General features: G+C 39.7%; 1 protein-coding gene across 1 annotated transcript; it reads left to right on the top strand.

Annotated features, from left to right (window-relative positions):
• Positions 1-5319: 5319 nt before the first annotated feature.
• On the top strand, positions 5320-16766 carry ZSCAN23 (zinc finger and SCAN domain containing 23). Its single transcript, XM_074332587.1, is given in 5 exon segments — positions 5320-9225; positions 10776-11260; positions 11514-11661; positions 12002-12604; positions 14218-16766. Coding segments are annotated over 3 exon segments (1146 nt in total). The 5' UTR covers positions 5320-9225; positions 10776-10852; the 3' UTR covers positions 12592-12604; positions 14218-16766.
• Positions 16767-17036: the final 270 nt, after the last annotated feature.

The raw sequence follows: 17036 nt of genomic DNA, 5'->3' as shown, positions 1-17036 counted from the left end.
TTCTTTTCTAGTGTACATGGAACATTCTCAAGGATAGACCATATATTGGGACATAAAATCAGTCTCAACAAATTTAAGAAGATTGAAATCATACCATGCATATTCTCTGATCACAAGGCTTTGAAATTGGATATCCACTGTGAAAAGAAAGCGGGAAAAAACACAAATACATTGAGACTAAACAACATACTTTTAAAGAAGGACTGGGTCAAAGAAGAAATTAGAGGAGAGATCAAAAGATACATAGAAACAAATGACAATGAAAATACATCCTACCAAAATTTTTGGGATGCAGCGAAAGCAGTTTTAAGAGGGAAATTTATCTCATTACAGGCCTATCTCAAGAAACAAGAAAACTCCCAAATAAATAACCTCATGTTACACCTTAAAGAACTAGAAAAAGAAGAACAAGTAAAACCCAAGGTCAGCAGAAGAAAGGAAATAACAAAAATTAGAGCAGAACTAAATGAAATAGAGAACAAAAAGACAATAGAAAAAGTTAATATGACAAAGAGCTGGTTCTTTGAAAAGATTAACAAAATTGACAAACCCTTGGCTAGACTTACTAAGATAAAAAGAGAGAAGACACTGATTAACAAAATCAGAAACGTAAAAGGGAAGTTATCACGGACACCACAGAAATACAAAGGATCATCCAAGAATACTATGAAGGACTATATGCCACCAAATTCAACAACCTAGAAGAAATGGACAAGTTCTTAGAAACATATAGCCTTCCAAGGCTGAACCATGAAAAACTGGAAAATCTAAACAGACCGATCACCAGTAACGAATCAGTCATCCAAAACCTTCCCAAAAGCAAAAGTCCGGGACCAGATGGCTTCACTAGTGAATTCTACCAAACCTTCAAAGAGGATCTAATACCAATTCTGCACAAACTCTTCCAAAAAATTGAAGAAGAGACAGTACTCCCTAACTCATTCTATGAGGCCAACATTACCCTGATACCAAAACCTGGTAAGGACAGCACAAAAAAAGAAAACTACAGATCAATATCTCTAATGAATACCGATGCAAAAATCCTAAATAAAATTCTAGCAAATCAAATACAACAATGCATTAAAAAGATTATTCATCACAACCAAGTGGGGTTCATCCCCGGGGCACAAGAATGGTTCAACATTCGCAAATCCATCAATGTGATACATCACATAAACAAAATAAAGGACAAAAATCATATGATTATATCAATTGATGCAGAAAAAGCATTTGACAAGATACAACATCCATTTATGATTAAAACACTTAATAAAATGGGTATAGAAGGAAAATACCTTAACATAATAAAGGCCATATATGACAAGCCCTCTGCTAATCTCATAATTAATGGAGAAAAACTGAAGCCCTTTGCTCTACGTTCAGGAACACGACAGGGATGTCCCCTATCACCTCTGCTTTTCAACATCGTGTTGGAAGTCCTTGCCAGAGCAATCAGGCAAGAGAAAGAAATAAAAGTCATCCAAATTGGGAATGAAGAAGTTAAATTATCACTCTTTGCAGATGACATGATGCTATATATAGAAAACCCCAAAGACTCCACCAAAAAGCTACTAGAAACAATCAACGAATACAGTAAAGTTGCCGGCTACAAAATCAACGCACAAAATTCCATTGCCTTCCTATATACTAACAATGAAATGTCAGAAAAAGAAATCCAAAAAACAATTCCTTTTGCAATTGCAGCAAAAAGAATAAAATACCTAGGAATAAACTTAACCAAGGATGTGAAAGACATATATGCTGAAAACTATAAGACATTTTTGAAAGAAATTGAAGAACACACAAAGAAATGGAAAGACATTCCGTGCTCATGGATTGGAAGAATCAACATAGTTAAAATGGCCATATTACCCAAAGCAATATACAGATTCAATGCAATCCCCATCAAAATCCCAATGGCATATTTTAAAGAAATAGAACAAAAAATCATCAGATTTGTTTGGAACCACAAAAGACCCCGAATAGCCAATTGGATAGCCACGTGCAAAAGAATGAAACTGGACTGCTATTTGTCACCATGTACCAAAGTTAATTCAAAATGGATCAAAGACTTAAGTATAAGACCTGACACAATAAACTGCATAGAAGAAAACATAGGTACTAAACTTATGGACCTTTGGTTCAAAGAGCATTTTATGAACTTGACTCCAAAGGCAATGGAAGTAAAAGCTGAAATAAACGAATGGGACTATATGAAACTTAAAAGCTTCTGCACAGCAAAAGAAACCATTGACAAAATAAAGAGGCCACCAACTGAATGGGAGAAGATTTTTGCAAACAGTGCCTCCGATAAGGGGCTAGTATCCAGAATATACAAGGAACTCATGCAACTCAACACCAAAAAAACAAACAACCCAATTGAAAAATGGACAGAGGAGTTGAAGAGACATTTCTCCAAAGAGGACATACAAATGACAACTAGAAAAATGAAAAAATGCTCAACATCACTAATCATCAGAGAAATGCAAATCAAAACCACAATGAGATATCACCTCACCCCAGTCAGAATGGCTATCATCAACAAGACAAATAATAACAAATGTTGGAGAGGCTGTGGAGAAAAAGGAACCCTCATACACTGTTGGTGGGAATGCAGACTGGTGCAGCCATTATGGAAGGCAGTGTGGAGGTTTCTCAAAGAATTACAAATAGAATTGCCATATGACCCAGCAATCCCTCTTCTGGGTATCTACCCAAAAAATCTGAAAACATTTAGAGATAAAGACACGTGTGCTCCAATGTTCATTGCAGCTTTGTTTACAGTGGCCAAGACATGGAAACAACCAAAATGTCCTTCGATAGATGAATGGATAAAGAAGTTGTGGTATATATACACAATGGAATACTATTCGGCAGTAAGAAAAGATGATATAGGAACATTTGTGACAACATGGATGGATCTTGAGAGAGTAATGCTGAGCGAAACAAGTCAGACAGAAAAAGCAGAGAACCATGTGATTTCACTGATATGTGGTATATAAACCAAAAACAACAAAAGAACAAGACAAACAAATGAGAAACAGAAACTCATAGACACAGACAATAGTTTAGTGGTTGCCAGAGGGTAAGGGGGGCAGGGGTGGGGGGTGGGAGATGAGGGTAAGGGGGATCGAATATATGGTGATGGAAGGAGAACTGACTCTGGGTGATGAACACACAATGGGATTTATAGATGATGTAATACAGAATTGTACACCTGAAATCTATGTAATTTTACTAACAATTGTCACCCCAATAAATTTAATTAAAAAAAAAAAAGAAAAGAAAGGAAGACATTTTGATGACATTCAGGACATGAAGGGTAATATGATGACAGCCCTTATGGCTATTCCAGAAAAAGAGTTCCAGAATTGCTTTAAAGGGTGGATTGGGTGCTGGCATTGGTGCATAGCTTACCAAAGGGAGTACTTAGAAGGTGACTGTAGTGATATTCAGCAATGAGGTATGTAGCACTTTTTCTGGGATGAGTTCCTGAACTTAACTGTCAGACCTCTGTATATACATAATGGAATACTACTTGGCCATAAGAAAAGATGAAATACTGCCATTTGCGACAACATAGATGGATCTTGATATTATGCTAAGCAAAATAAGTCAGGCAGAAGAAGTCAAGAACCCTATACTTTCACTCACATGTGGGATATAAAACAACAAAGGAACAAGACAAACAAAGAAACAAAAATTCATAGACACAGTTTAGTGGGTACCAGAGGATAAGGGGGAGGGGTAGTAGAAGACCGTAAAGGGGGTCAAATATATGGTGATGGAAGAAGAACTGCCTCTGGGTGGTGAGCACACAATGTGATATATAGATGATGTATTATAGAAATGTATACTTGAAACCTATATAATTTTACTAACCATTGTGACTCCAATAAATAAAAAATTTTGAAATGATGAAAATACACTCTCTTCTGAATGATGTTTTTAAACAATTTGAGATATCTTTATGTTCTTTTAATAATGATGAAATTAAGATAGGGTTGTTGCCAACATTTTTATTACCTAAGTAGCCTAAGGAAATTTTAATAAATGAGGATTGTGATATTTCTAAATATGTTTTATTGTGCAAAAAACCAAGAGTCCTTTTGTTGCTAACATCTGCAATATATAGATGATGTATTATAGCATTGGACACTTGAAACCTATATACTTTTACTAACCAATGTCAGCGCAATTTAATAAAAATTATAAAAAGAAATTGAAAAACAAATAGAAACAAATGATCTTAACTGTACATCATGTTTCTTACGTAACTATACAAATAAAATAATGAATTCAAATAAGATTTGTATACAGTGCTCTGACTATATTCCCCTAATTGGATATAATTTAAGAACAAATAAACAAATAAAGCCAACAAAGACAATTTGAACTACATGTAGTAGGTGTATTGTTGCTAGTAATAATTGGTATTGTAATGTTGAAAACTGTTTTGTTTATATTGAAAGGTAGAGCAAATTGTGTGAATATAGTGATACTATTGGGAACAAAGGTTTTCACTGTGGGAGAAAGGAAAAACAAATTGTGGCTGGCGGTCCAATTGAGAAAATGAAAAAAAAAATTCTGTGGTGTTGTATTTGAATTGAAGATTTATTGTAAAATCCTGAAAAAATATTATATATATATATATATATATATACATACATATATATATATATATATATATATATATATATATATATATATATATATACATATATATATATATAATTGAATATATATAATTATATAATTCTGGCTTTTAAGTCCACTGATATGGCCTGGAAGCAATGAAAGAGCCAGTACCAACAGGTCTAGTACCAATGACTTTTTTTTCTATTGCCCTAAACCCAGATCTTGCGTTCTGTATACCATTGACCACTAAAAGGAAGCTGAGCTTCATGAAAAAATGGTGGATTCCAGATCTAGGGCAGGAAAAGTATAAAATGAGCCTGAACTATATTGTGCAAGTAAGTATAGTGCACAAAAACTTACTTTGCAGGAAATAGCAACTAATAAATGTAGAAGGAATGTGCCTCAGTGTTTCTCATCTGTTAAATGGGGTTAATTGTGCCTAACTTGCAGGGCTGTTTTGGATAATAAATGAGTTAATATGTGTAAAACACTGTTAGCTGTTATTACGGTGGACCCTTAAGCAACGCGGAGGTCAGGTGCGCCCACTTTCCCTGCAGGAGAAAATCCGCGTATAGCTACGCATATTGCTTCTGTTCCCCAAGAGAGTATGCCACTTGGCGCTTCACTACACCTACAGAAGGGATCAGCGAGGCGACCACAGAGGTGCGGAAACCTCCAAGATTACTAGAAGGAACGCGGCCAGACCGCTGTTACCCTGAAGAGTGACTAGGTGTGACGCACTTCCTGCCTTTGTGGTTTATCCTGTCGTGAGCTGCGATTGTCAAGGACTGAGGGGTGCGTTGTGGCTGGCGAGCCCCTGCTCCCACGGAGACCCAGTGAGCTCTGGAGTCCCGCCACCGCGGAGGGCCGGTGCAAGGTCGGGTCCGTGCGCGCCGCCCCTGGCTGGCTGTGGGGAGGAAGCATCCAGGGCTTCTTGGCTCACGCGGGACGGGACGGGAGGGGAGAGGAGGCTGCCCGGTAATCTGAAGGGCCTTGCGAGTTAGAAGGCAGCGTCCTGCCCCACCCCCCACCTCCTCCCCCAGTGTGTTTCAGAGCTCTTCAACCAGCCTGCCCTAGTAACGGTGCCCCTTTGAACTCTTTCTCTCCGAAGCTTAGGATAAGAATAGGTACAGATACCGAGGGATGTTTGTGTTTTCCGACGTCTATCATTCTCTACTAAGGACTTTAGACAGCGAACAAGGATAGCTTTATAATACGCCACAGCCTCCTAGTGTGATTCACATAGTGCAAAGACTCATCTCATCTGTTGCTTTTATCTTTCAAATGAGTGTTTAAATAGCACTTATGTGCCAGGCAGTCACTGTTCAAAGCACTTTCCAAGTATGAACTTATTTACTTCTCATCACTATATGATATAGGCACCGTTATTTTGTAACCTCCCCCTCGCCCCCCCCCCCGCCCCACTTTTAACATCAAGAAGAAAAAGAGGTTGAGTGACTTGCTTAGGGTCATACAGCTGGTAAGGGGTGTAGTTAGGATTCAGATCTAGGCAGCTGGGCAGTTTGGCTCCAGAGTCTATTTTTTAAACCCTTTGCTGTGGTAATTATGCTTTTTTTCTGTATTAGCTTTACAGCCACAACCCAGGAAATTACTTCTCTCATTTGAATCTGATCCTACTCCTTTTGGACCTCAGTAGTTCTGGGCCTCTAGTTAGGATTTAAGATTAGAGAGAAGTATATGCTCAAAGACATGCATATCTGTCTGCAAATCTGATGAAACAGCCATTTTGTTTGTTTCTGTATACGTTTCCCCACCACTCACCCATGTTGTGCTTTGGGCAATAGAAAAGATTACAGTCTTGGTGCTAAAGGTAGGTATTGATTAAGCCACCTGAACCAAAAAGTGTGTGTTATCTCGTTAAGAGGTGGTTAATTTGCATGTTTATTATGCGCCAAGCTTTGTGCAAAACCCCTTTATATGCATTATCTCATTTAATACTCTACAACTTTGCAAGGAGGTTGTCCTCATTTAATACATGAGGAGATTGAAGCTCAGAAAAATGAATCAAATAACTTGTCCAAGGTCACATTGTTAGTAGGTCAGAATTTACAACTAGATCTGCCTGTCTATGTTGTCTGCTACCTCTTACTACCTTCTACTTAACTCAGACTAATAGGAAAACTATGGGCTATGTTTTGTGTGTGTGTGTGTGTGTGTGTGTGTGTGTGTGTGTGTGTGATTGCAGATGCATAGACAAGGATACATTCGAATCTAACAGCATCTATTTTTCAGAGTAGAACTTGGTGAGGGAATTATATATTCTGTACTTTCTGAATTTTTTTTTAAATATGAGAAGTAACTGCAAGAGAGATTGTGACTGAGGGTAGAAGTTGGGGCACATGAAATAAGAGCTGGAAGGAGGAAGGGATTGGACTGGAATGGTGGAGGAAAACTTTAGAGAGGATGTGAGATTCGAATCAAGCTGCAGAGACTGGGTAAGGTTTGAATATGTGCAGAAGGCAAGAGCAAGGACATGGAACTAAAGAATAGTGAGAAAAAAAGCCCAGGTGGAGCTGACAGTGTTTGCATGGAATAGAGGAAAACAAGAGTGGGGCCAGAGGTCTGATTGGTCTTGAGCCAGACTTGAGAGTTTGGGAATTCATCCAGTAAGTAAAGGGGAGCCATAGATGGTGACAGCAGTGGAGAGAGTGGGGGAAAGTATTATGATAAAGGTACATTTGCATGGTGTGCTACATAGTCTTCACCTACATGCATTTCTTTGGTAAAGTTCATCCCTCTACAAGAATGATGGTAGATTTAGGGATGTTGAACTTGCTGAGGCCCTAGGAGAAACCAGCTTTAAAATGTAGATGTTTGTTTTTTAAGGTGGGAGAGATTATTACGCTAATTATATAATTGACGTATACAATGGGGTGGTGATCCTGAATGAGAGATTAATAACTATGTTTGTGACCAGGAGGGCAGGGTTATAAGACACTTGGGAAGCCTTCAGAGACACTGAGTTCAAAGAACTACGATGTGCTGCTGGTGTGAGGCCATGGGTATTCAGGCCACCAGGTAAAAGAAAAATCAGGGAAAGGAAAGCAAAAGGACCCTAGGATATAAAGAGAAATTGATCTTAGTGAAACCGAGTAAAGATTTGAAACACCATATATGAGAAGTGGGCAGAGCTTAAAACTTTAGCTTCATCACCTGTGAACAGAAAACCGTTGACTTGAAACCTAGGTGAATAGGCAACAAATAGGAAAAAGACATTTTTCCAAGGTCCTAAAAGGTTGAAAAAGAGCATGAGTGGCTTTTAACCCTTTGAACCCATGCTAGGTTAATTGAGTAATGTGAAAGCACATATTCTCAATTCACCTATTTGATATCTGCACCCTAAAACTCTAGATCCCTAGAACAAACTCAGCCAACCATCATCTCTTCCCTAGCTTATTGCCGTAACTTTTCTCCCTGGTTTCACTTTTCCCCATGACCTATTATCACAGCAGCCAGTTATTATTAGTTTTCATATTTAATGTAAATAACAATTTGTAACCCCTCTGCTGCAAAACTCTTATGGCTTTCCATGTCTCTTAGAGTACAAGACAGAATACTTGCAATGGCTTTTCATGATCTGACTTCTGTCACTGTCTCTTTTGCTTGCTCTGTCCCAGCACATTATTCAACTAGCTGTTCCTTGAAGAATCCAGGCCATTTCCTACCTCCAAGAACTCAATGTTCCCTTTGCATGTAACAGTCTTTTTCCAGATCATTTTGTACTTGCTCCTCACTTCCTCCAGATCCTGCTCAAATACTGTCTTATCAACAAGGCCTTCTCTGTCTGCCCCACATAAAATAGAAACCTTCCTTCACCCTTTCTATCTTCTTTACCTTTATTTGTCTCTATAGCATTTATTACCACTTGACATATATTTAATTACTGTCTGTCCTCTGTGGACCCCTTTGCTCATCTTGTCCCTTTCTTTCCTCTACATAGAGGAGAGATAGTAGCATAATGGTTGAGACTATGAATTCTGAGGTTAGATTTCCTGGGTTTGAATTGTACTTACTACCTGTGAAACCTTGGGCAAGTGACTCTTTGTGCCTCAGTTTTCTTATCTGTAATAGGATAATAATAATACCTTACTCATAGTTATTTTGAGGATTAAGTGACGTAATATATGTAAAGCACCAGAACAATGCCTGGTATCTTAAAACTACTATAACTGCGAGCTATTATTAATATTGTTATTAGATTGTAAATTGCATGAGACTAGGCACTTTTTTTGTTTGCAGCTTATCCACACTGTCTAGAACAGTACTTGGACTATGGTAAGCTCTGAATAAATATTTGCTAAATGAATGAGTATTGTATGAAAAGTTTTGGCAGAAAAACATAATGTGGTAGTCACAGTGGTAGTGAGTAGGCCCTGAGAAAAACTGGGGGAAAAACATGAACTCAAGGACCCTGTCTTTGCAGGGAAAAACCTGTCTACTTTTCCCGGGGTAGTGACTATAGAAGTCAACCAAGCCAAAGATGTGAGAAATTTGTGAAGAGGATTATATTTGCAGATTACCCAGGAGGATGCTGCCCCGCCCCAGTGTTTTTTTCCTCCTTGACAGGTATAACCAGTAGTAACAATATGAATTTATCTTCTAGTTGTAGTGTGATCCGTGTTCACTTGTAATTTAAATATCCTATTCTTAGCTTTTAAAATTTTGCAATGCCTGCCAATACCTAAGAATAGTGTAGGGTTATTTTTACAGTGAATTACAATGATTTTATTTAAAATTGAAAAACATTTACAGGTTATGATCCCATTATGTGGGTCATGAAATCTATGTGTAGGGCTATGACCAGGGTTTTTGTTTTTTGGGTTTTTTTTTTTAAATAGGATTAAAAACAATAGTATATACGGTAGCACATAAAGTAACAATACACAGTGTTCTGTGAAATAATTATTTCAGTTATTTGTGTGTGTATCTTATTCATGCACATTCATTCATATGCACAGGAATGCCTGTTCTGGGCCTTAATATAAGATATTTGTTGCTGACAGTCCTGGTCAAAAAAGTTTGAAAGCCTCTGCCCCAAAATGACGCTTGGAAATCAGTAGATCACATAATTATTTTTCTTACAGAAAATTGCCTTTGTTAATTACTATCCTGGTTAAGATTGTTTATAAGCTTAAAGAAGTCATAGACATTTGTTTTTATTTACACTCATTTTATTTTACATATAGTCACTCACTCTCCATCCTCAAGGAGTTTAAAAAAAAATGATTTCCAAAACATTGAAGGGCAAGAAAGAGCTCAAACTCTACCCCTGTTTTAAAATATTAGAACTAATGTCTTTTAATTTTAAAATTTAATACTTCATTTAATATTTTAATAAAACTTGTAAGAAAAATAACAATAGTGGTAACTTACAGTACTTTGGAGTTTACCAAGCTGCCAGCTTCTTGAGCTCTTTATCCATGGTCTTATTTTATCTTTATATCAACCTAGAAAGATAGGCAAGTTTGGCTTTAGGATTGTTATTTTACAGATTGAGTAGACTAAGCTTCAAAAGGTGAAGCCCAAGCCTTCAGAAGGTGTACCTGGCAGATCATGTCTCAATCCCAGATTTTCACCGGTCCAAACAGATTTATTTCCTCCACACCTCACCTGATTAAAGGAACTCTACCTCTCCTCTCAATTGTGCATTTCCTTTGTTCCTCGTTATGTCTTTTTATCTCCTTTACTTTCTCTCCCTCCTCCATTTTCCTTCCCTTTTTTCCTTGATTCTTATTTGGACCACTTGGGACCAAAGTGCTTGTTTACCTCCATTCAACTAAAAACTTATTATGAGTCTAGTCTCTTGCCATTCAAATGGAAACCTAATATATTCCAGCTGATTTATTTGAGCTGATTTCATTCCGGATGATCAAAATGGTCTCTTCCTTCAATAAAACTGTGTGTGTGGTGGTACGTGTGTGTATGTGTGTTGTGTGGTGGGGAGTTGTTTCTGTTTTCCTTCCTGTATTATCTGCATCAGCATTATTTAGTCCTCATGCGTTCAGTGTTCTTCATTAGACAGGGTGACTGATTTTGGTATAAATACTGCCAGTACATGTCAGCAGGAAAGATTTTTCTACATTTTAATATTTTTTTCTCTGCATATTATTTTTTAGTTTTTGGGATTTCCAGAAGAAAAGATCAAGGGGGAATTATCAAGAATACATTCTTTTTCTGAGTAGTTAAGCCTAAAATGACCACAACCTTGGCCCTTCAGACTCCACAGATGCAGGAGGGACTTCTGTCAGTGAAAGTAAAAGAGCAAGAAGAAGACCGTGTCTGTGGGCAAGAATCTGGCCTGTCAAGAGATAACCCTCATACCAGAGAGTTCTTTGGTAGACGTTTCAGGCAGTTCTGCTATCAGGAGACTCCTGGGCCCCGAGAGGCTCTTCGAAGACTCTGGGAGCTCTGCCATCAGTGGCTGAGGCCTGAGCTGCACACCAAAGAGCAGATCCTGGAGCTGCTGGTGCTGGAGCAGTTTCTGACCATCCTGCCTGAGGAGCTCCAGGCCTGGGTGAGAGACCACCACCCAGTGAGTGGGGAAGAGGCAGTGACTGTTCTGGAGGATTTGGAGAGAGAGCTGGATGAACCAGGAGAGCAGGTGGGAAAATAGGAGAACAGAAGTTTGTACCTATAGGATCAAATATGGGTTTTTAGTGTGGAGAAAGAGGAGGAGGATTTCTTTATGTCTGGTTGTGGGCTCTTAATCTCTGTGGGTTTTTTTTGTTTTGTTTTGTTTTGTGTTTTTTTTTTAACCAGTTTCTTGCTCCTTTTCTTATCCAGTGGCTCTGAGAAGGCCTCCTTGCAATGTTTTCCATGATATTTGATTACCAACTGTCCTTAATTTCCACCAGGTCCCAACCTATGTTCATGAACAGGAAGTGTTTGTGAAGGAGAAAGCAACTCTAGGACCAACCCAGAAATCGTCAGTTGGCCAGATCCAAACCTTGGAAGAGCAGTGTCAATGTAATTTGTGAGAGGTGTGCCTGGTACAAGACATTGGTGAGGATTATTAGCATTTCCTCGGGAAGCCTATCTCAGTCCCTCAGTGTTCATCAATTCAATACATTTATTTAGTGTCAGTACATTTATTTATGTGCCAGGCACTGTGCTAGGTTCTAGGGCTACAGTGATGAGGAAGGTAGACATGGTCCCTACCCTCATGAAGTCTGCAATCTTGTAGGAGATGCAGTTATAATACAGTGCATCTTCTCCCTGAGGTCTGGGTATAATTGCTAGAGTGGGAAAGTCAACAGAAAACATGGTTGCTTGTGTCCTTCCACTCTCTTCCCAGTTTTTTCTTTAGAAACATAACATTCATGTGATCCATTTATTATTTCAGATAATGAGGCTGGGGCTTGGAATGAGCTTTCCAAAGAAATGAAATCTCTTGTGGAATTACCTGGAAAATTAAATGGGGATATTCAGATGCCTGAAAGTGGAGGCACCTGTGACCATGAGGGCAGATTGGAAAGGCAAAGGGTAAGCTCTTCAGTGGAGAGACCCCATATCTGTGGTGAATGTGGAAAAAGCTTCACTCAGAATTCCATCCTTATCGAGCACCAGAGAACACACACAGGTGAGAAGCCCTATGAGTGTGATGTGTGCGGGTGGGCCTTCAGCCAGCGTTCAGGCTTGTTCCAGCACCAGAGACTGCACACCGGGGAGAAGCTCTACCAGTGCAACATTTGTGGCAAAGCCTTCAGCCAGAATGCTGGGCTTTTCCATCATCTCAGGATCCACACTGGGGAAAAACCTTACCAGTGTAATCAGTGCAGTAAGAGCTTTAGTCGACGTTCTGTCCTCATTAAGCATCAGAGAATTCATACTGGAGAAAGACCTTATGAATGTGAAGAATGTGGTAAGAACTTCATTTACCATTGCAACCTCATCCAGCATCGGAAAGTCCATCCTGTGGCAGGATCCCGCTAGCTCCTTGGAACAGGTAGGGCAAACTTTTATGATATCAGATCACAAGGCAAGGTAGCAAGGTTGGTTCTTTCTTTGTTCCTGAGAGAACACTAACGGCTTAATCGTTTAGTATAGGAAGCTCGAAGGGAAGCCAGTGAAAATTTCCTTATTTATTTTTTCAATTTTTTCTTTTAACTTTATTGGGTGACAATGGTTTCAAGTGTACAATTCTGTAATACTTCATCTATATATTGCATTATGTGTTCACAACCCAGAGTCAGTTCTTTTTCCATCATCATATATTTGATCCCGTTTACCCTCTTCTACCATCCCACTCCCCCCTTACCCTTGTAACAACTAAACTGTTGTCTGTGTCTATGACTATTTGTTTTGTTATTTGCTTGTCTTGTTCCTTTGTAGCTTTCAGTTTTAATCCCACATATCAGTGAAATCATATGGTTCTTGACTTTTTTTGTCTGACTTCACTTAGCATAATAATCTCAGGATCCATCTATGTTGTCACAAATGGCAGTATTTCATCTTTTCAAGGCAGATTAGTATTCCATTGTGCGTGCATACCACAGCTTTATCCAATCATCTATGGAAGGATACTTTGGTTGTTTCCATGTTTTGGCCACTGTAAATAATGCTGCAATGAACATTTATGGATAAATGTTTTCAGATTTTTTTGATAGATGCCCAGGAGAGGGATTGCTGGGTCATATGGTAATTCTATTATTAATTATTTTGAGGAATGTCCATACTGTTTTCCATGGTGGCTGTATCAATTTACATTCCCACTAATAGTGTTTGAGGGTTCCTTTTTCTCCACAGCCTCTCCAACACTTGTTATTATTTATGTTGTTGATGATAGCCATTCTAACAGGTGTGAGGTGATACTCATTGTGGTTTTGATCTACCTTTCCCTAATAGCTAGTGAAGTAGAGCATTTCTTCATGCATCTGTTCGACGTTTGTATGTTTTCTTGGGAGAAGTTTCTGTTCGTGTCCTCTCCCCATTTTGTAATTAGATTGTTTGTTTTTTTGTTGCTGAGTTGTATGAGTTCCTTATATATTTTGGATATTAGCCCCTTATCAGAGGTGTTTACAAATATCTTTTCCTATTCGGTTGGTCGCCTCTTTGTTTTGTCAATAGTTTCTTTTGCTATGCAGAAGCTTTTTAATTTGATATAGTCCCATTCATTTATTTTAGCTTTTACTTCTCTTGCCTTTGAGGTCAAACTCATAAAATCCTCTTTGAACCCAAGCTCCATAAGTTTCGTATCTATGCTTTCTTCTCTTCAGTTTATTGTTTCAGGTCTTATATTTAGATCTTTCATCCATTTTGAGTTAATTTTGGTATGTGGTGACAGATAGTAGTCTAGTTTCATTCTTTTGCACGTGACTTTCCAATTCTCCCAGCACCATTTATTGAAGAAGTTTTATTTTCTCCATTGTATGGTTTTGGCTCCTTTGTCGAAAATTATCTGTTCATGTTTATGTGGGTTTCTTTCTGGGTTTTCAGTTCTATTCAATGGGTCTATGTGTCTATTTTACTGTCAATACCATGCTGTTTTGATTATTGTCACCCTGTAGTACAAGCTGAAGTCAGAGAGTGTGATACTGCCAGCCTTATTCTTTTTCTTAGGAATTCACAACAAATTGATCAACTATAATTCCACAAAGGACACCCTGTGCAGCAGATAGGCAAGACGAAGAGACTCACAACTGAAATCATCTAAAGATGAGCAAATTGAGTGAGCGGGGAAGGAGGAAAGGGGGAAGTGTGGAGACATGGGGCTGTGCATGCAGGACGCAGACAGAGCTCGGAGCTCCAAGCTCCCTGCATTCCAGAGCTATCACAGTCACAGGAGAGGGAAGAATTCGGACTGCTAGTGCTCCACTTATGGCCCACAGTCCCGACTGAGGGGTCAGCCTATAAAACAGCTGAACCCAACACTTGTGGTAGAGACCACGGGGCAAAGACTGAGGGAAGAAGGGTGAAAACGGTGGTTTTAAGACCTCACTGCCAAGCAGAGGACCGGAGCCTAGCTGACCCCTCCCCAACCTCCCAGAACTCACCCCACCCCCACATGCCCAGTGCTATGAAGCAGAACAGTAACAGCATCAGATCAAAAGAAGAGACTATTTGCAGTTCTGAGAACTGTGGCTAGCAGCCATGGACTTGCAGCCCAATTAGTTCCAGCAAAGGAGAGAGAGCACTGGGCGTAGGACTGGCTGTGCTACCATGCATTCACTCAGGGCTACCTCTCACAACCCAGCCTGATCCTGTCCCCACCTATCTGGGGAGTAAATGGAGCTGCTGAAACACACAGGCTCTGAAACTGATGCAAGATGAGCTTTGGAACTTCAGAAGCTCTTCATATCCCCCCACGGAGGTAGTGCCCTGTGACCCAGGCTACCTGTTCACGCAGGAGAAGCACACCTTCCAGGGGATACCCCCACCCATGTTGTGTGAGAAGCTGGAGCAGTGCAGAGAATATATAACACTATAGCATGAGAGAGAATAAAAGGCTGCAGTTGGAGAGAAAATATTCTAACAACACCTACTGAAAAGCAAAAGAAACACTGCTTCCTATCAACCTGTTGCAGAACCCTCTCTTGTAGATGCCTAGGAAGATAAATAATTCATTAATTGACATGAATAACCAAGGTAACAAGACAGATCAGAAAGAAAATGAAAAGTCTCCAGAAAATGAACTTAAACACATGGAAATATGTGACTTAAATGTCAGAGAATTCAAGATTGCAGTTCTTAAAAAATTGAATGAGATGCAAAAAATCACAGACAGGCAGTTTAATGAACTCAGAAACACAATCAAAGAACAACATGTACATGTTACCAAAGAGATTGAAATTTTAAAAAAGAACCAAATAGAATTTCTGGAGTTAAGAACTCAATAAAAGAAATGAAGAATGAAATAGCCAGCCTAGGTAGTAGAGTTGACCAGATGGAGGAAAGGATCAGTGACATTGAAGATAGAAACCTGGAAATGAAACGGATGGAAGAAGAAAGAGACTTGAGACTTAAAAGAAATGAAAAAACCCTACAAGAACTTTCTGACTCCATCAGAAAGAGCAATATAGGAATAATGGTCACACCAGAAGGAGAAGAAAGGGAGAGGGGAACAGAGAGTATATTCAAACAGTCAAAGAGAGCTTCCTAAGCTTGTGGAAATAACTGGATCCTCTGTTGTCACACAACAGCCTAGCCCAGGGATGTCCAAACTGCAGCCCGCAGGCCAACTGCGGCCCGCAATCCGTTTTTAATTGGCCCGCAGCAAATTCCAAAAATATATTTAGTTTACTTAAATAAACCAGGTGAGGCAATACGTACTTCACCTCGAGTGAGTGGCCTGACTGTTTGTGTATTTTACCGCATATGGCCCTTGGTGAAAAATGTTGAAAAAAGTTTCGACACCCCTGGCCTAGCCGATTGTCCCCCGTGTCTTTCCTTAAGGAAAGAAGAGTCTGTGAGACTGTGCATCTCTGGGACTGTATATTTCTCTCTATTTAGTCTCCAAAGGAGGGTTTGCAGCCAATGACGAGTAAGATTCCCCACGGGGGGAGTGGGACAACTCAAGCCAGGCGGAACCCTGTGGAGACCCCCCCGATAAGCTGCCTTAGAAAGATTTGGGAAGGGGCCTTGTCTCCCCTTCCCCCTGCCTGGGAAAAAACACTGCTGACTCTGGTTTTTCCCCTCTCACCTAATTGTGCGAAAAGTCTTTAGAGCGATAAGATCAAGCCCTCTCTGTTCAGCTCTATAAAACAGTCTCAACATGTGATATATGTCCTTTAGTGTGGGGAGCCATGGTTTCTTGCAACCCTGAACCTTGCAGACTGGCTCGGTTTCTGCCCCCATAACATTGCCTCTGCTTTATCTGAGAGGCGCCTAACGGCTGCTGAGGAATGTGGTGGAAACGGCCAGTTCCCAGACACAGAAAACTAAGGGCTTTCTGGACAATTGGTAGGTTCTGTCTCCTTGAGATATTTACTTTTGTGAGTTTCAGTGACCTTGTATCTTCTATGTCAAAGTAAAGTTGAGGCTGGAAAGATTTACTTTCGCTGAGATAATGCATATCTTCTTCGTTTAACTGCACGTACTCAAACTGTATATATTGGTTAGAGATAATAAACTCAGGGCTTCAGCATGACTGAAGACCGGCCGCATTAGCATTTGTGTGTGTCTTTTATTTCATTCCCACTCCCCCGTTCAGGTACTGATCGACTCGTGGCGGCTGGCCCGTCACACTTGGCGCCCGAACAGGGAACTGAATACAGGGGATAACAGTGAGGAACACCGCGTGGCAAGGGCCCAGCTCGTATAAGAGCTAATTTCAGTGGATGCGTGGTGAGTAAGGCACAATACCCCTCGGTCGAATGAATGTGTGAGTGAGTGATAGTTCCACGACTTCTTGTCACGGAGCTTGCTTGGGCCCTAATCTG

The sequence above is a fragment of the Rhinolophus sinicus genome, linkage group LG05 (genome assembly GCF_036562045.2).
Source record: "Rhinolophus sinicus isolate RSC01 linkage group LG05, ASM3656204v1, whole genome shotgun sequence".
Classification (NCBI taxonomy): Eukaryota; Metazoa; Chordata; class Mammalia; order Chiroptera; family Rhinolophidae; genus Rhinolophus; species Rhinolophus sinicus.
Note: the sequence above shows the minus strand (reverse complement) of the source record. Positions and strands in the feature narration are given on the sequence as shown.